This window comes from Pagrus pagrus, assembly GCF_965226575.1.
Source record: "Pagrus pagrus genome assembly, chromosome: 20".
In the NCBI taxonomy this organism is placed as follows: Eukaryota; Metazoa; Chordata; class Actinopteri; order Spariformes; family Sparidae; genus Pagrus; species Pagrus pagrus.
In genome coordinates this window covers 1,406,520-1,427,014 of record NC_140207.1, presented here as the reverse complement: position 1 = coordinate 1,427,014, position 20,495 = coordinate 1,406,520, and the positions used below count along the sequence as shown (strand labels likewise).

Sequence of the window (20,495 nt, the reverse complement as noted above, 5' to 3'; positions counted from 1 at the left end):
GAGGCTGTTTGTCGTGAGGCCCTCTGTGATCCACACGTGTCAGTATTTCGTAAATAAGAGTTTCGGTGTATGTTGTGACGCCTCGGTCCAGGTGGACGGAGGTTGTGTCTGACATGTTGTGTCTACCTCCACCCTCCTGCTGCTGCTTCTCTGCTCGCTGTTTCCTCTCAGGTTTCTGCAGAACGCTGAAACTCGATCTGCCCAGAGGCCGGCGGAGGAAGAAAACCACAGAGCTGAGGTTTGGGGATTTTTTTATAAATGTATGTCTTTTCCTTCTTCCTGGCTCGATAATGTAGTAAAATAGTTTATTACACCTCCGCCCAGCTGTGAGCAGACAGATGAGGGGCGTTAGATTTATCTAGACTCAGTAATGATGTGTTTGGTTGGAGGCTGCTCAGTCACCAGCAGGAACTACCAGCTGCTGAGTTTAGAGAAGCAGCTGGAGGAGATTTGAAACTTTATCCTGCTGTGTTTATATGTGAGGGATTTTATTATACGTGTAAATCAAACGGACGATCACATACTGTAAATTTCTCACAGAATAACTGGACTGTGGATGGCTGCAGGCCAAACTCGCCTCTCGTATGGATCCACACAACAGAAACAAGAAACAGAAATCATCATTAAAGCTGAAATTAATATCTTTTCATGAACTGTCGCCCCCTGTGGTGCCGGGTCGTAACTGCAGTGATGTGTTGTGGGTCTGATATTTGAAGTGTAGTTGTGTATTCGTGACAAACACACAGCAGGACGTCATTACACATTTATTTATTCAACTGAACTTCGTCGTTACACATCTACTGTACGTTACAATGAAGCTGACTCAGCGATGTCACAGCAGCTTTGATTAAAAGTTCATCTGTTTAAAACCCAAACTGAACCGAGAAGGTGACAGAGAGCCAACCATCATCCATTAACCTGTCGACTGATATCATCATGATGAAACTACATTACAACATCTCGTCTGCAGCTTCTGTAGCTTTAATATTTAATATTTTCAAACAAATCTCACTGAGACTACTGTAAGTGGATGAAAGCAGAGCGGATCCACGTGCACTGGATCTGTAATGAACTCCTCTGATGAGGAGACGTTTAAGGCATCGCTGAGCTCCCTCGCTCAGCTCTCCGGTCCTGATCCGGATGTTTCCAGATGTTTTGCAATGACATTTTCAGAATGTAGATCCAGAAAAAAATCTGGAAACACGTTGACATGAAATCTGGAAACACCCCAGATGACAAACAGCGGGAGTTGTGGGAAAAAAGTCCAAGTCCGCAGTCCAGTTCCTCCACAACAAGCTGTTTCTGTACAGAGCTGCTCTGTGCACACTGAGACAAACTGTTGACACAAAGCTGAAACAACACTGTTGTCTAAAATGTCTTTGTTTGCTGCAGCATTAAGATTTCCCTTCATGTGGAACAAACAGTCTGTTTACACCTGGGATTAACACAAGTACACAGCTCCGAACACAAGACACAGTGCGATCCCATCACTCAAACCACTCGCCCAGGCGTCTGGGACACATGTGACCGCATGGAGTTTGTAGATTAAACATTATTGTGTCCCAGACAAAGATGTAATCAAGTCAGAGAGTGATGGTTGTTGTAGTGACAGGACACCAACAAAGAAGAGGAAGCAACAACAACAGGCAGAATGGATTACATTGATGCATTGATCCAGTAACCACAACATCACCAGACTCCCTTAACAAATGTGTCAGTTTAGTGAGCTGTTGAGTTGGAGACACTTTATAAACTGTGTGAAACTCTGTCTCTGACTGATTCTGACTTATTTGTTCCTTCTTGTGAATTCAGCAAATGTTCTACATGAACTTCTTTCTGTCTTTGAGTAGAAACATGGAGTCTGTTTGTCTCATGATGTTTTCTTTAGAGCAGGAAGGGAGAGTGGCTTGTTAATACCAGGTGTGAACAGCCGCTAAGAGGCCAAACGAGGAGAAACAGACCAACAGTACACATAGAGAGGTATGTAGTATATATTAATAGTTCATGTTTGACCAGATATACGTCTCAGAAGTGGTACATATTCGTGAGGAGTCTTAATCCTGCCATATCTGGTTTTCATCCTGGTGGCTCAAACTGCAGTGACTAATTCTTTCACATCAGCTAACATGTAAACAAAAGTCTGAATTCTCCATGAGGGTCCTTGAATTCCAGGATTTGAACAGAGGTCACCTTTCCAAGGAAGAATCTTTAGATGTATTAAAGTTTCAAATGTCCTGAAGTCTCTGATCGTCTCCTCAGAAGTTCAGAGCAGTGTGGACGTGGCCTTTCCCCTCCCAGGCCCCGCCCCCTTCCCCTGAAGCCCCTCCCTCCTGGATTAGGCGGGTCAGGATGTTGAGGAGACGCTGATGGACGCCCCCGCCCTGCGCCTTCTCTCCTCCTCCTCCTCTTCCTCCTCCTCCTCCGCCACCTTCATCCTCCTCCCTCTCCTCCACACCTCCTTCTGTCTCTGAGCACTCCTGCACCGCTCGCTGCAGCTCCACCTGTGCAACAAACCACAGCTTTTCCTTTTCAGACTCAAAGAAGGAAATACGGTTTCTTTAACTCACAGGATGTCGTTTCTGCCAGTGGAGGTCTCTCAATCAAAACAAGAACAAAAGACGTAGTTTGATGACGTCGTGAACAAGCGTGGGATCGTGAGAGTCCACCGCCTTCTGGATCAGAGCACAATCTGATGTGACTCCAGGTGTTTGTTCTGGTCTGGATCTCCAGGCCTCCCCACAACAAGAAACCCTCTTTTTGTTTGTTTTCATTGAGAGCAGCAGAAATTACATAATGTGTGTTTAAAGTGAGATTTGACAAAGAAGCCTGATGAAATGACAGAATGAAAAACTTACCTGCTCATTTGTTTTGTAGAAAGCGTTTAAATAAATACAGAAAGTTTTAGGTTTGTGACGCATTTTTTAAATGTCTTTTTCTTGTGAAATATAAATCAGATGATGACGCAGACCACAGGCGCTCACACACATTTTCACTTTACTAAAACTTAGCAGTGGACCACAGACCAAAAGCAAACTCCTATAATTATTGTGTTGTTATTAAGATGTAAAATCGTACTAGGATCCTAAGAAGGGGATCAGATAATGAAAAGTAGTAAATAATTAGATATAATTATTAATAATTCAAGAGCAGTTTACCTCACAAAAACAACAAACAGCATCAACATTATTCTATTTTTTTCCGCTACATCTCATGTGGCAAATTTGAACCTTGGCCAACCCTGATTTAGACAATTAAACTAAAGTATTCTAATAAATAATAAAACATAAGAGATTTAGATAAATTAATAAAGATAAAACTGAAGAATCATTTAAATGAAATACATTAAATAAAAGTATAATAAAAACAATCGAACCTGCAGCGGGAGTCCTGCTTTGGCCCCGAGCAGCGTGGGAGAAAACCACGGCCTGAAGATCTTCTCACAAATCACCTGAGGAGATGACAGAGACAAAAAGAAGAGGAAGAGAAGAAGCAGAGAGGAGGGGAAGAGGACAGAAGAAGAAGAAGATGAAGATGGATTATGGGATGAAATAAAAAGAAGGATAAAAGGATGAAAGATGAGAGTAAACAACGTGAAAGAAGATAGAAGTTGAAAGAGGATATCAAAAGACAGGAAAAAGAAAAGGGATGAAAGGAAAGGGGATGAGAAAACTTCAGAAAGAGGAGAGGAGATGTGTGAAGAGAAAAGAAAAGAGAAGTGGACAAGAGGTGAGAAGAGAAGAGGAGAGATGAAAAGACTTGAAGGACAGAAACAAGAAAATAAAAGAAGGTGAAAAGAAAGGGAGAAAGGAAAATGACTGAAAGTGAAGGGAAAGGTGAGGACGGAGACGGAGAGCAGACGAGTGGGAATAAGAGGTGAGAGGGAGCATGAAGAGAGAGGGCAGGAGAGGAGAGAAGAAGAAAAAGGAGAAGACAAAAGATGAGCGAGGCTGAACAGGAGTCTTTTTTCTCCGTCACTATGCAGACGACGCCTCACTTTCATTATCAAACACATCAGTCAGTACACACACACACACACACACACACACACACACACACACAGACACAATGCCTCCTTTCTCCGAGGACATGATGGACAGGTGGAGGGTCATCAGAGGTCAGAGCCTCTGGTGGACCAATAGGACGGCAGCGTGTCATCGACGTGTCATCAGCACCTTGTATCCTTCACTCATCTTTTCTTCTTCTCTTGCTCTTTGTTCTTCTCTTCCCTTTGTTCATAATTCAACCCTTCATCGTCTCTTCTTTCATTTTCTCCGTTCTCATCAACTATACATTTTATAATCTTTGTTTTTTCTGTTTTTCTCGTCTTCTTTCCTCTTCATCTGTATTTATTCTCTTGACTAATTTGATTTTTTTTTTTCTATGTTTTGCTTCATTTTTTTCACTTTGTCTTTCTTCTCCTTTCCCCTTATTTTCCTCATTTCCTTTTTCTTTTCAACTAATCCCGTTCTGCGTTTTACTCTTCACCTGTATTTTTTCTGTCATTATTGTGATTATTTCTGAGTTTAACTTCATTTTTTTAATCTCTGTTTTATCGCTACATTATCTTTCCCGGTTAATTCTTCTCTCCTCTATTCTCTTTTCAAGTTTTGTCTGTTAATTTAATTTAATATTTTCATATTTTCCCCTTTTCAGTTTTCTTTTTCTTTTAACTTACCTCTCGAGTTTGCTCATCTTTTCCTCATTTCATCTGCATTTTATCTGTTTTCCATTTTCGTCACCTCCTCATCCTCATCAATTCTATATTTTCTTCTGTCATTAGTTTTCTGTCCATTTTCCAACCCCCTTATTCCTCCCCTATTCTCCTATTTTTATTTCATCCTCCGACAATTTATAATCCAATCACCTCCTGTTACAGACCCATTTTTTTCTTTAACGTCTTTCGTGTTTGTGCGTCACGTCACGTCGTCACCTGCACAAAAACATCTTCCCTCCGTCTCATATTCATCCTCCTCTCATGAATGCGGGTATCTCGTATCATATGACATGTGATACGGGAGCCGGCAGGGTGATGAGAGTCTGTCCGCCCGTTGTCATGGGGATGACCGCGGTGACGGTGATGTACCGGACGTTTCCTCCGAGTCTGATGGGACGACGCTTCAAAATGTCCTCAAGTTACTGATGATGATCCACTCAGAGTCTCATTGAAGGAGGCCAAACGTAGGCTGCTATTGTTATTATTATTATTATTATTATTATTATTATTATTATTATTATCTAAACTCTTATATGTTGGTTTATTAGTAATTCCCTTATTAAGAAGCATGAGAAGCATTTTGAGTGATTATTTAAAATTATTTTTATGACTATTTTATTATTTTTTATTATTATTTTAATTTCATCGTTCTCATCAATTTAAAGTCACAATAATGTCTGTGATCATTTTTAAAGTAATTTCACAATCTGATGATGAGGCACGTTTTTATCAGGATTGCACTGATTAAAATATAGTCAATTATCAAAAAATACAATATAGTTAACAATATAATTAATATAAATAATATCTCTTCTACTAATGGTGATATGAAATCTGCTCAAAGAAAGAAATTATCATTATTAAAAATATTTTTATCCTGTAAAGTATACATTTTATAACTAAGTGTATAAAATGTGATGTTACAGCAATAATAATAATAATAATAATAATAATAATAATAATAATATACTAGTGAATGCTAGATTTGAACTTGTGCTTTAAAGTAAATGAAATTCAATGTTATTAAATGCTAAATGTTTCTACATCATTTGTAACTTTAGTGACGCAGCTCATGTAAACAGTTTCAGACTGTTTCACAAAACAGAAAACACAAAGTGCAAATTAATTATTGTGAAATGAGACTAAAACATGAAGAATAATCAGAACAGCGTGTAGAAAAAGTTTTAAAATATATTGAATTTCAAATATGTTTCTCTTGGTAATTAAACATTTTGATAAATGACAAGAAAAACGTGACAAACATTAAACACAACTCAAGATGATAAAATTAATGCTTCTTTTAATTTTAATATTAGACTCATCGGATGAACAGTCATGTTTTTTTAAACAAATTTTAGATTTGTGAGATAATTGAAACAAGTATTTTCTTAAGTGGCAAAATATAAAGTTAAATATATGAACAGAGAAATGTGACACAAACGTACATTTAAAAAAAGAATCAAGTTCATGCTTTTAATTTCAACCTTCGACTTATTGGATGAAAAATGTAAATCTACAAAATTTTCTTTTGTTTTTCACAAGTTTTAGATCTAAAGTGATGAAAATGCAAACGACAAATAAAAAGTTAAATTCAGAGTCGACAGTGTGAAAATGACTTTGACTTTTTATGATTTGTTTAAAGAATTAAAGTGACTTTCAGTACAGAAGCTTCCAATTAACTCAGTTAAACTAGTTAATGAGTGAAAGGAGGATCTGAATGAATGAAATTCAAGTACATTAAATCTGAACTAATGACGCTTATTTATTTTATACAATATGTTTTCATAATTTACTGGTAAATGATTATCTCCACAGTGTTTTATAGAAATGTTCTGAAAAAACAAAAACGGATAAGCTTTCCTCTGGACATCAAGCCTCGAGATAAACACGTGTTGAAATAAGAAAATGAAACTTTTCAAGTCCCTGAGAAACTAAATGAAGACGTGTTCATCCACATTTCTCCTCGTTGGATCTGAACCCTCCACTCGTCGGCAGCTTCAGGCCTCCTGTCCTCAGATCAGTAATTATCATTCCACACACGTCGTTGCTGCACACGTGTAATTAAATGTTGTGAAAGATGGATTACCAGAATTCTTCAGGAGCGGACTCTATAATTAATCAGCTCGTTAAGGAGCGAGGTGGGCGGACGGCGGCGCGGGTTCACATCTTCTACCTGAGCAACAGAAGCTGCTTCACAGGTGAGCGACGACAGGAAGAGTTCACAGACGGCCGAGGAAACGCCGAGAAATGTTTTGACGTAAAAGTGAAGCACGGGAGAATAAATGAATATGAAGAACACTAAAATTAATACATTTAAATCTGAAGCCTGCAGCTTTTTGTTCATGTCGCACTTTATTTCTTTAGAAAAGGTGGATTAATGTTCTTTAATCGTTTTAAATTTGGATAAAATATCATTTGAACAACAAATGACTTATTGAAACAGATCAGTTAAAAGGTTAAAGTTCACTCTCTGAGTTGAAGATCAGTTTTCCTCTTTTATAAAAACATCAACTGAATTTGTGACACTTAAAATAATCCTCCAAAGTGTCAGAGTGACTTTGTTTCAGAGGAACATGACCAACAATCGCAGCTCGGCTACAACCAGAGGAAGAAACTCGATGAGTCGATGCTGCAGAATGTGACCATGTAATAAGGTTCACTACGGAGGCCCTGAATGCCCAGACGAGACGTGTGTGACACCACTGAACACCAGAGAAACTCGCTCTACATGAGGTTTTAAATGTTGCAGCAGTCAGACTCTCGGAGCCGGTTCTGCTGTCAGGCTCACCTGCAGGTTGCTGTTGCGGCGGCGGGGGCTGCACCTGCGCTTGTTCAGGTTGCACCTGGACGAGCAGTCGAAGAAGTTACAGTCGTCGTCGCTGCTGCAGTTCTGGTCCAGGATGTCCCTCATCTTTGGCTCGAAGAACGCCATGTCCACGTCGATCGCCACCACCTGAGAGACGGCGAAGAGACGGAAACCTCAGCTGAGTTCAACACGATCGATTTAATGTGAGATTACAGTTATAACTTTTATTTTTATTTACTTATGAATATTTTAGAAACATTATAGACTCATATACAAGTATTATTAATGTTTCTGATGGTTTTTACTTGAACAGCATGTGTTTGGACCGAAGCAGCGGGGAACATTACAGCTTGTTTTACAGCGTTGGCATTATAAAGTGACTGTTACATCTGTTTCTCACTCTTTTACAGGAGAAACCGTAATCCTGCTAATACCACGAGAACAGTAACGAGCCGCTGTTTGACTTGACATTTGTTGGGTTTAGTGTTTTTTCTCTTTAACCGCTCATTTTCCAGTCATCATGGAGCTGCCGTGTGAGAGATCAGCGAACAGTTTAGACTGAGTTGTGATGGTTGGCCGGAGCCCAGCGCAGACCTGACACGGCGCTGGATTAATCACAGTCTGGCTCAGTCGGCTGCACAAACCGTAAAACCATCTGATAACGCTGAGAAAACAACTGCAGACATTTGTTTGTCTCTGTCCAAACACTCGTGATGAATTTAAAGTCTGTTGATTTGCGACTGGAGGGAAACACAGACGTCCAGGTCTCTGCCTCAGACTGCTCTGCTTTATTTTTACAGCTGAAAGAAGCTTCAGCTTTTCAATTTAATATTCCAGCTGAATATAAAAGGATGAGTGCGTCAGTTTGAGCAGCTTGATTACAAAGTGAGTAATCGTGACTTTGAGATGATGTTCGGCTGCTCCTCAGAGGAAACTTGATGTTTTTCAAATGAGATCAAACGAAAGCGTCCATTTGTTAAAAGATCACTGAAGTTTTCTTTAGTTGAGGAATTTTTGACTAAAAAGCTGAACAATAAGAAAATACCAAATCATCAACAGCTCATGAAACTGTCCAGCTGCTAAAAACCAGATGAGAGAAATAACGATCCACTCATCTGAGTCACCCTCAGTTATAACCACAGAGTCACTCATATAATCCGCTCAAGTTACGCAGATCTTTACTCAGAACACATTCAGAGGAGGTCTGGACCACATTGAAGGACCGCCTACTCAACTGACATCCTCTGTGAAACAAGAAGAAGAAGAAGAAGAAGAAGAAGAAGAAGAAGAAGAAGAAGCCACGACAGCAGACCAGCCTGTCTGCTTCTGTGTCTGAAGTGCTAAAGTCTCACCTGCCAATATTTAGCAGCTGTTTGAACACACTGTTTACACTGATTTCACCATTTACACTCAATTTATGAAAGAAGAAACATCTTATTGATCTAAACATGTCACATTTTACAAACACACTAAACAGTAACCAGTATAGGCGACTTCTTTGTCCCCAGACTCCCTTAACAAATGTGTCAGTTTAGTGAGTTGTTGAGTTGGAGACACTTTATAAACTGTGTGAAACTCTGTCTCTGACTGATTCTGACTGATTTGTTCCTTCTTGTGAATTCAGCAAATGTTCTGCATGAACTTCTTTCTGTCTTTGAGTAGAAAATCATCCAGTCTATAAATTATCAGGCCTCTATCAGGGAAACTAAGTCGGGTTAGTGCATCAATAATGAAGAGATTTATGAGCTTTTCTAACTCAACAGAGGAGTACAGTACCTCAATTATTTCAAAAGATGTGTGTGTGTGTGTGTGTGTGTGTGTGTGTGTGTGTGTGTGTGTGTGTGTGTGTGTGTGTGTGTGTGCTGCTTCAGGCATCTTTTCAACAAAAAACTCACGTAATCCGACATCCGCTGTCTGATTTCCATCTCTGCTGTCTCTAATAGCGTTTTTATAAACTACACTTTTATCTCAGCTGCCTGCTTCACGTTCTTCCTGTTTATGTTCATTACGTTCAGGAAACATTCAGGACACTCAGACTTGCCTGATGTTTTCACTGTTCTGGTGGAGAAGGTCACCAAAGGTCGATAAAACTCACCGTCAGGTCCTTCCTGATGGCGAAGTTCTCCGGTTTGATGTCACACAGGTGCAGCTTGTGGGTGAAGTCGTTGTCAAAGTGCCACACCATGTCCAGAAAACTCAGCGCGATGCGGTGCACCATCTCCCTGGTGGTCCACCTCCCTCGTGCCCCAGAACCAGCCACCTCCTCCAGGGAGAAGATGTTCTGGTCCCAGGCGTGTCCGGCGGACAGGTACTCCACGGCGTAGAAGTGACCACAGGAGCCCAACACCTTCGCTACGTGGGTGCTGAGGTCCTGCAGGACTCTGGAGAGCAGAGGAGGACACAGGTCTTTACGGTCCTGATCATCTCTTCACCTCAACTGGACGGACGTCAGACTGAAACTTCAGATTCTGTTGCTGAGTTTTATGAGCTCATCATGTCAGAACAAAAAACCTACATCGTTTAGGTTGAAGGTGGAATTTGTAAGAAATGGCCTGAATTCAAAGGTGTCTCTAAAACCGACCGGTCTCTGAGCTCCTCCCGTCGGTCAACAGCTCCGGATCAGAGCAGAATTACACCAGAATTTTGTTGGAAAGTAAAATGGACCTTCGCTGTCTGCAGAGCTAACCGACACCTCGCTGCTTTGTTCTGCTCTGTGATGGTGAACGGCCATTTCAGAGAGATGTACGAGCGTATATACAGGTCACACCGAGCCACAGCAGCTTGTTATTCCCTGCTTCTCTGTTGTTTTTGTTTCTATATCCATCCAACAGCAAGTACCATGCACACACACACACGCACACACACACACACACACACACACACACACACACACACACACACACACACTCTCCATTTGTCTCTGCAGCTCTGTCTGCAGGCCTCCAGATAAGCAGCAGCACAGGTCACCTCGCCTCGCCGGTTTTATTTTTGGACTCGGTGGAGTTTTGGCTTCGGGCCTGTTGGGTCGTCTGAGCATCTGAAAACAGGCTGGTGCCGTTCTGTTTCCGTCCTCCAGCTCTGCCCACAGAAATTCTCACATTCTCGAGACTGAGATGAACTCATTTGGGAACCAAATACTATATCACCATATAACTACACACTTCACTTCTTTATTTGTGGGAAAAAGGTGGCAGAAACATGGTTGTGGTGGAAACTGAGTCACTGAAACAAGGAACTGTAAAAACTCATGTTTGTCAGGCAACAACTTGACTTTGTTGTGGAGAAATCTGTATTGAATAAAACTTTATGTACATGAGATGTCCGGGAAGTTTAATGAAATGCTTGGAGTGTAAGTGGAGGCTCATTCAGTATGAAGTGGAATACGGCAGGTCCTCGTAGTCCAACAAAACACAATACAGTGTGACACTGTTATTATTATTGTTATTATTTAGTACTATTGTACAGTCGGTATATACCTGAATTTCCCCACTGGGGATCAATAGAGGTGCATCTTATATTAATTATCTGTCCTTGAGTTTATCTGTATCCTCACTGCTGTAAAATAAAGAAAGCAGACTTGTTGCCAGTATTTGTTTTTACTTTATTTTTTCTCAGTGATGGGTTGTTACTTACAGGTAAATGTTACATTATGAATGAACTGTTACACTCCTCAAAATGAGTTTGGGATATTTTAGTGTTTCACTTGATTGTTTATTCTGTGACATATATTAATTTTTATTTTGTATTAAGCAAATAATCTCGGTCCCTAAAAATACACATTTAATTAGACTTGTACTGCATATCCATGTACATATATGCGCTCGTATCACTAATTTGGAGCAGTGTGTGACCTGAAGCACAGAAAGCTCAGATGATGGTGGAAACATTTTCATAATGTAAACAACGCTCTGCACGTCTAATGTAAAATAATGATATAATGAATTAATAATTATGGACGGTCCAGATTCAAGGCGACTGGAGACAAAACGTCCTGAACTCCACGAGCTTCTTTATAAACCTTCAATATAAAAACGACTCATTGAAATCAGGTGATAAATGTGACGTCATAGCGCTTTTTATCCAGAGCCCTGCCCGGACCAACATGGCGGCGACGTCGACGCACGGTCCGGCGGTCGATGAGGCGTTTACCTGGATAAATCTACGGCAAGCAGCAGCTGTCAGTCCCACAGGTGGGCGGAGGGAGGAGCGGCAGCAGGTGGGGACAGCTGACGCTCATTATAACCGTCTGAAACCGTGTTAGCGTGAGGAAACCTGTAGCCGTTAGCATCGTGCTACAGCGATTAGCACACTGCAGCTAGTCGTTACAAGCTGTTTACGTTTGAACTGTGACGCGTGACGTGTTCATTAAATAACAAGTTCGGACACATTGACGCAGTAACGGCTCAACAACCTGTTTTGTTTTAAAATATTAAAGAAATCAAGTGTTTTTGATAATATCCCAACTTCATTATTAAGTGAGGTTCATGTAACTGAAGATGTCATCTCTTCACATTAAAGGGGCAGTTTGTGAATTTGAGTCAACTGAAAATATTGATTATACTGATTGATTTAACAGCAGTTGTCTGTTCGGCTCATACAGGACGGGGTTTTACTGGGACAACTCTGATCGTCCCACCTTAACGGACGAGAGACTCGTCTGAGAGAAGCGACAGCTGAACTCCTCGTCCTCGTCCCGTCCGGCCGGTAGGACACTGACCCTGCAGCCGTCTCTCAGCTTCTTCATCTCCAACACACTTTCCTCTTCCTCACCTCGACTCTGGCGCTGAAGTCGAGTCCTCGTGCTGGTGAACGAGTGGAAGGACATTCATTGTGTCCTGTTGTTGCTGGTTGATAAAGGTTGAGCTGTTTGTTGAGTTATTATTATTTTTGATGAATGTAATTCAAGAAACTGATATTGAAGCTCGTGTTGATGAACCAGAGTCGACTTAATCGACCAAACAGACTTCATAGATCATGTAGATCAACAAGTTAGTCCAACATAAATACAAACCAAGTACTTCTAACTACTCGTCAGTGTTTATGTTGTATATTTTTATGGCCATATTGAATTTGGGGTTATTTTTATTTCCTTTCTAAGTACATGGTCCATTTCCAGCTACATTTAGTCTCAGTTGTCATCAGTTACTCCTCCTGTCGGATCACACGTCTCCTGGTTAGCCCAGATGTTGGCGGTCAGCACCAGCTGCTGCTATGGACAGTAATGGTATGCTACAGTACAGCAGTGCTCCGTTCTTATTATTTCTGGATTTTCTGATTATTTTCAAACATTTACAGCTTAAATTTAGGCTGTTATGAATATTTATTATGTAACTCTGCTCTGCACTTCGAGCTTTCTCGATGCCACTATAGCATGTGGTTGTTACACGTTCTGTCCACTAGAGGTCACCCACACATTACCAGTACACTTTAAAGCGATAGCTTTCTTTCTAAGCAGTACTTAAGCTTACAGAGCGATACGCTCCGGGCTGAGGAGCAGGGAGGCCTCTCTGCTACAGGCTAACGTTAGCACACTGAGCGTGAGGTTGTGAGTTAGAAAACTTTAGAAACATCAGGACAGAGACAGGACAGTCTGTCTGTGGGAGCAGATTGTCCCAACACCGAATGTTACTGATGAGTGTTGTGTTTTTATCGTCCTACACATTGTTAGCTTCTTGTTAGCTGCTAAGGCAACGCTCTGTTAGCGTAGCATAAAGCTAGCTCCCGAGCTAATGCCAGCCGAAACCTACGTTCAGCGTTTGTTTGTCGCACTTTTCTGTCACAATAAAATGTTATGGAAATGAGACGGAAGGCAGAGTGAGATTCAGTCACGACGGATGGGTGTAAATCCAGTCAGGGTGTTTGACTGGTGGATTTATTCCCTGTGGGACTCTCACCTGAGAAAGGTGTACTCCTCCTGCTGCAGCAGCGACCAGAGTGAGGCCAGCTCTGCTCTGGAGTAACTCTTGTCTCTGTTTTTTAGCTTCTTCCCCCAAAGTCTGGCCAGAGAGCTGTTACTTCCTCCTCCTCCTCCGTCTTCATCCTCGTCCTCCTCAGCCAGCCCCAGAGAGTTTCTCACCTGAGACCAGACATTGTGATTTAGTTGGGAATATGAAGTTAGGATGTTTTAGACCCTGTCTTCCTGATGCTAGCCTGTTGGAGAAGCTAACACTGACGTTAGCCTGTCGGAGACATTAACACTGATGTAAGACAACGTTAATGGATTAATTATATAATTAGCATTATTTTTATTTTATTTATTAGCACACATGACTTACTTCCATAGTGGCGTAGAAAACCACATCAAGAGGCGAGAGCTCCTCTGCTGTGTCCTGTCAGAGAGATTAATTACTGTACATTATTTTAAATTCACTTTGATGTAGATGTCAGGTGAGCTTCACTGGATCATTCATGTAACTTTAAAGACAGGAAATGAAGCTCATGATAAATCACCTGGTAGTCCAGTATCCCCAGTGGTTCGTAGGAGGAGAAATTCTCCAGTTTGGACTTGAGGATGACGGGGTTTCCTCTCCAGCGCGCCTCGATCACCTTCTTCCCGTTCTCGTAGTAGAGGCAGCGCTTGTACTCGACCAGGCCGAGCACACACAGATCCTCACACATGTCTCCCGTCACCGAGCCCTCGCCGAACTCCAGACACTGTACGGCAGAGCAGGAGGGACACACAGAGCCGAGGTGTCAGGTCACTGGAAGGCCAACACTTTAAATCTTAATGAGACCACAAATAGTTGTCCTTCATTTTGCAGGTATTTAGTCATTAAACAAAGGATCATCAGAGTTATGAAAGTCTGAACAGCATTTCATGGTAATCCATCCAATAACGAGAAACATCAGAGGGCAGCTGATGTTCGTCTGTTTGAGAAGCTAACACTGAAACTCAAGTTTGTAAGTGCTTAAACTGCTGTCTTCCTCGACACGTCTGCGTTTCACTCTCTGTATCTGTGAAACCTGAAGGAGGACAGCATGAACCTGAGAAACACTCTGAAATGTGCTGCGCAGCGTCTGAATAGCTCCGTGTCCAGAGGTGTGAGGGATGAGGTTGAGGATTAGCGGTTGTCCTGGTCGGGGATTACTCGGCTAATCCTCGCTCTGCCCACATTCCAACACAAACATCAGTCAGTAAGAAGCTCAGAGAACAAACTCAGACATGAGACACCTCCAGCTTCACAAACACCTGCTGGACCATCACCGTGGGTTTATATAATGCATCTTTTATCTCTTTAGCTGCTCTAAATCAAACCACAAGGCCTGAGGACCAAGAAGGTCCATCGTATTGGATAAATTAGGGAAACACCAGGATTTTAAATCATCAATCTCCACTGTTATTTTCCAGGTCAGTGGACGAGGTAATACGAGTCCTGGTCAAAGAGGCAGGAAGTGTGACAGACAGGAAGACAGGCGAGCGAACGCTGAGAAAGAAAAGACGAAGACGAGGAGGCAGATAAGAGAGGCGGTTAGATAGCCTGAGAAAGAGAGACTCTGTTATTAACTTGAGATAAAACCTGACGACAGCCGACTGGTGACGGACGATCCTCCATCTTTTCAACATCAGACAGTTAACATGTCGAAGAGGAGAGTTTAGATAATGTGGACATTTATCCCTTCATCTGTCTCCTGACTCGTAAACATCTGCAGACGCACTATTAATCTGGATGTTAATAATTCAAAGTGCTGCATATCTCAAAGTGACACAGCTGGATCGTCTCTGTTCACGAGGATCAGCTGCTTCACATGAACTGTGGGAAACAAACGAGCAGCTGCGCTCCAGACGCCATTTTATACCCCAGACATCCGTCCTGCGACACGTCAGTCGTTCTGGTTTTCAACGAGTCACGAAACAAACGCTTTATTGATTATGATGGTGGAGACGAGCTCTCTGAGACACTGCAGCTGGAGTCTGATTCATTAACCCCCTGCATACCTGCTCACCTGTCCTCCTGCTCACCTGTCCTCCTGCTCACCTGTCCTCCCTCTCACCTGTCCTCCTTCTGCTCTCTCTGCCTGGTTTCTAGTCTCTCGTTAGATCGTTTTTCCTCCCCTTAGATAAAAACTGGAAGTGTTTATCCTTATCTTGTGTGTGTGTGTGTGTGTGTGTGTGTGTGTGTGTGTGTGTGTGTGTGTTGATGGACTCAACAGGAGTGGGAGGAGAAGTGTTGAGAGTCAAAGGAGACGCTGCAATTATCCTCCCCCCTCCTCCCATTTGAGTTCCTAATAGTTCCTGCTGTCTCTCATCACAGTGTGTGTGTGTGTGTGTGTGTGTGTGTGTGTGTGTGTGTTAGATGCTTTAACAGAATTGAGACTGTTTCTAATTTTCACGTTTTTTTAATCAACACAAACGTAAATCTTTGGTATAATCTATCTTTTAGCTTTTAGCTCGTCGTATGTTGATATAGATTGTGTTTGTGTTGCTGTATGTGATGCCTGTGTGGATGCAGAGTGGTATGTTGGTTGTGGTTTGTGTATTTAATTGTATTTCCACATCTATTGTGTATGGTGGTTTTATGATACTGACCATTGAAAGCTGTATATTTTTAATAATGTAAAAGCCCAACTAGGGACAAGAGTTGAAAAGTAGTAATAGCTACAAACTGTCTGTGCAGCACGTCAGCAGCGTTTTCTGTATTACAGCTATCAAACTGCATCATCCCTGTTTGTGTGGTACATGTTAGCATGTAGTTACTGTGGCAGACAGAAATTCACATCACAACTGTCCAAAAAGATTATTTTCTGAAGCTAACAGTTGAATCCTGTTTCCTCTGGAGAGTTTCCTCTGTCCTGTCAAGCTTAAGACTACAGCTTTTAGTTTTGCTGCTTAAATAGGTGTTGAGTTTCTACACAGTAAAAAGTAAAATAGTTTGGAGTAAAGCAGCTGTCCTCCTGATAAATCCTGAGCTCCATCAGAGCTGTCTCAGAATATTTATTTTAAAAGCTTTTAGAGAGTTAATTCTGTTTCCTCTGTCCTGTCAAGTTTATAACTACTGCTTTTAGTTTTGCTGCTTGAATGTGCCGAGATATTTGCTGCAGTGACACGACTGGCTGCATGGATTTGACTGAAAGCCGCCTCTCTTATATAAAGTCAGAGTGAACATTATAATCTCAGTGTTTTGCAGCAGATGTAGCGCTGCAGCTTCCCTCTCTGGCAGGGTGACAGAGTCATTAGCAGAGTTACAGTTACTGTTTTCCCCTCAGGATTTGCTCTTGAGAAAATTTTTATGTCGTTCCTCCAAAGATGACATTTCCCCTCTGAAGCCACTCTGGACTCTGTACCCACAACAGTGAACAGACACGGAGTGCAGAAATAGTCCAGCAGGATTTTCTTTTCATTTGTGCCACAGCGGTTCACATGGGTTCATCCATGGTTCAGCCTCACAAACACAAACACACACAGTGGACACACAAGGACACCTTTTGATTAGCAGTTTTTCGAGCAGCACTTCAACTCAAAGGGTCACAGAAATAGTTTGGACTTTGTCCCCAGAGCCCACTTATGTCTTCAACCCACAGCTGTAAACAGAATCTTTTCAGGGTTCACACTGATGATTGTGGTTCCTTGAAAACCTGCTTGAAACGTCTCAACTTGAGACATTTTCATCTCTAGGCGTCTCGTCCATCGGGAACAGACCGCACCGCCTCCTTTTTAAAGAGGAGGACGAGGATCTCTGGACTGATTCTCCCTGTAGACGGGGACATCTGCACACTCTGGTCTTGATTCAGGCGCTGTGAGCTCTGCAGCCTTTACATATCCGCTCTAATTCCCTGGATTTCCTCCGCCTTGCATCACATCACCCTCTCCAGCTGCTTCCTCCTTCCTCGAACTCTGCAGCTGGTAAACTTTCCCACCGCGCTGTGTGTGTGTGTGTGTGTGTGTCGGAGGGAAATGTGTGTACGGAGGATTAACACATGCATTTATATGTGTGTGTATACGCTAAAATAACGCTACACATGGACTTTAATTTGTAGCAGTCTTTGTGTGGCTGTTTGACTGAGATGACATCAATATTTCAAATTTTACAGACTTCAGTAGTTTTTATGAGATGCAAGAAACCTTGGATTTGGAACTGTTCAAATAATAATAATAATAAAAATAATAATAACAGCGATAACAGATTAGCTCAAAGCTAACAACACGTTGTTCTGAGTGCGACTGAAGCAAGCAGCATTGTGTTTTACATCAGTTGTCTCCAACTTTGTTCATTATCTCGTCTGATTGTGATTCGTCAGATGTTCGAGATGTTTTCCTTCACCTGTGATGTTTTTTAGCTCAGCAGCTACAGTGAAGATTTCAGCTTATAAAGGGTGTAAATAACATCAGATCAGTTTGTGATCTCAGCTCTTCTGGAGACTTGGATTACAGCAGACGAGCTGTATGGAGACATCTGATGTCTGCATGATGTCTACGCCCTTCGTCCAGTGTCTTTGTGTCTTTGTCCTGCTGAACTTGTACAACAAATCTTGAACGTTGAGTTAGATCCCAGAGGAGTCCAGTTCATATTCATTCCTCTCTGATTGTTGAGTTTAAATGGGGCTGCATCTCTCAAATTTTGCAGACTCGCAGACTTGGCGAGCGCATTCGAGGAAAGTCCGGGAGTCTTGAGGGCTGTCCAAACCCACAGGAGGACTTTCTGCAGACTTCAGCGGACTTCGTTGTCTTAATTATCTTGAAACGTTACTTGAATCGTGTAGGCCAGAAATGAAATGTGACCACATCATGATACAGAAACATGTAGAAGTATGTCTCGTGCACTCGCAGACTTGACGTGATGACAGTGAACACATCGCGGCACCTACGGCCGAAGTCCACAGGTCCAGAGGGTGGAGGTTTGGATGCGGCCTAAATATCAGTGGACCGCCTGGTTTCTGGGACGGGTCGCCGGCCCGTCGTCCATCCAGACGTGGATTTCAGCTCCTGATGTGACGCAGCAGGCGTTCACGTTCACCCGGTGGCTGTTACAGAAGCCTCCAGTGCTGAGAGTAAACACTCAGTCTGCCGGTGTGGATCTGATGAAGAGTCCTGATGAGCAGCGTGGGTTCAATTAAGCGTCTGTCAGTCTCTGTCATCTGAATCTCGCCGCGATTCATGCCAGCAAACAGCAGAGTGTTTATTTGGCCGAGTCTCCTCGAGCTTGCGACAGAAACAAATGGCTCCAGGAAGCAAACGAGCTCCAGACTGAAACATTAAGATCTGCTAATGAACTTTGGTTCTGTCTGCCAAACTGCAACGTGGCCGCAGAGGGAACGAATACGCTCTGAAATATCAATGCTGTTTTTTTCTTATAAAGACATTTTTACTTTTCCTCCGCTCCACATCCAGAAAACATTTTCTCTCTCTTCTACAGCTGAAGTTAAACGATCAGCTCCTGAACATTTTCTCCTTTGTCTTTTTGTTTCTCTTGTTTCTTCTTTCCACCTGTCTTTTAATGATCCTCAAACTTTCCTTCTCTTCAACTCGTTCCTTCCTGACTTTATTTCTTGTTCTTGTTTCTTTCTTTTGGTCTTTTTCTTCTAAATTATTTCTCCTTTTCTTCCTTTAGTTTGTTGTTGTTGTTGTTGTTGTTGTTCTTCTTCTTCTTCTCCTTCTTCTTCTTCTTTTTCTTCTTCTTTGTTTCCTTCTTCGTTTTCTTCTTCTTTGTTTTTTCTTCTTTCCTTTTTTCTTTTTCTTTTATTCCTCATACTGTCTTTCCTCCTTTCCTGCATTCTTCCTTCCTTTCATTCACCTCTTTCCTTCCTTTCTTTCCTCTCTTTATGTTTGTCCTTCCTTCTTTATTTCCTCGTCCAACTAAAACACTTTAAAGTACATTTACTGCTAACCCCTCTTCACTTGTACTTCAGTATAATATGACTGCGGTACTTTAACATGTCATGTGTTTGATGTATTAATACTTTAACTTCAGTGGCTGATGTGAAGTCCTTCCTCAGCGAGCGGCAGCAGAAAGCTGAGACGCCTCATTCGCAGTGAAAGGCGCTCTTTGTCGCTCTGCTCTCACCATTACATTCCATAATGGTAAAGCCCGAACACACAAGGAACATTTAAACGCCTTAATGACATTCCTGTGTGTGTCGAGCCCAAAGGCCTCTGGTGGCCGAGCGAGCACCGTGGCAGCAGAGAGAGAGAGAGACGGCTGTGGTGGAGCAGTCTGTATAGAAATCTACTGAAAGGTTTCTGTCTGAACTCGCCGACGTTTTAAATGTTTTTCAGGAAGCAGGAGCCTGAAGCATTTTCCTGGAAACTATTGGAACAAATTAAAGTCATTCTCTGAGAGAGCGCCGAGGCGTTTAACTGCATCTGAGAGATGATTCTCTTTGAATTAAAAACAACCGATGCTGAGGCAGAAGTTTCTCAAGCTTAAAGGAACAGTTCACCCATAAATAAGTCCACTCATCATCTCCTCCCTCCATGCCGATGCAAAGTCAGGTGAAGTCTCGTAGTCCACAGAACATCTCTGGAGCTTCACAGTGAAACAGAGTTGCAGCGTTCTGCTGAACAACTGAAGCAGCTGGAGATGATTTAAACATCAGATGTCTCCATGCAGCTCGTCTGCTGTGATCACAGAGATCACAACCTGATCCGAGCAGATGATATTTAAACCCTTTTTTTAAAGTGAAATCTTCACTGTAGCTGCTAAACTGAAAACGTTAGCATGCAGCCTGTCAGAAGTGAACGTACGAGCTCGACCGCACTTTGAATCTTTACCTCGTCTGACTCGCATCTCTCTTTGCGAGTCAGACGAGGTAAAGATTCAAAGTTTTCTTCTGGTTGTGTTCGGTCTCGTTCTCAGACTTCCTTCCTCTCTCTCTGACTCTCTCCTGAAGTTACAGCCACAGACGACCAGATGAAACTCAGCGTCACCTCGAGGACACTGGAGGATTTCTCTGCTTTAACTTTGGTGGAAACGTTTGTGATGATGTGAGAACACAACCACAAACAAAAGTAAAACATCACCGTCACCCTCAGAGCTTAAA

General features: G+C 42.1%; 1 protein-coding gene across 2 annotated transcripts in view; it reads right to left on the bottom strand.

Moving 5' to 3' along the window:
• Positions 1-749: 749 nt before the first annotated feature.
• The window catches only part of dipk1c (divergent protein kinase domain 1C), a 38,182-nt gene continuing 18,436 nt past the window's right edge, over positions 750-20,495 (bottom strand). For both annotated transcript variants that reach the window (XM_084340069.1, XM_084340070.1), the window contains exons 3-9: positions 13,971-14,174; positions 13,796-13,849; positions 13,415-13,596; positions 9,616-9,901; positions 7,503-7,667; positions 3,374-3,448; positions 750-2,501 (exon numbers count right to left, since the gene is read on the bottom strand). In XM_084340069.1, the coding sequence (XP_084196195.1) occupies positions 2,256-2,501; positions 3,374-3,448; positions 7,503-7,667; positions 9,616-9,901; positions 13,415-13,596; positions 13,796-13,849; positions 13,971-14,174 (1,212 nt within the window). In that variant the 3' untranslated portion in view covers positions 750-2,255. The remainder of the gene's footprint in view (positions 2,502-3,373; positions 3,449-7,502; positions 7,668-9,615; positions 9,902-13,414; positions 13,597-13,795; positions 13,850-13,970; positions 14,175-20,495) is intronic.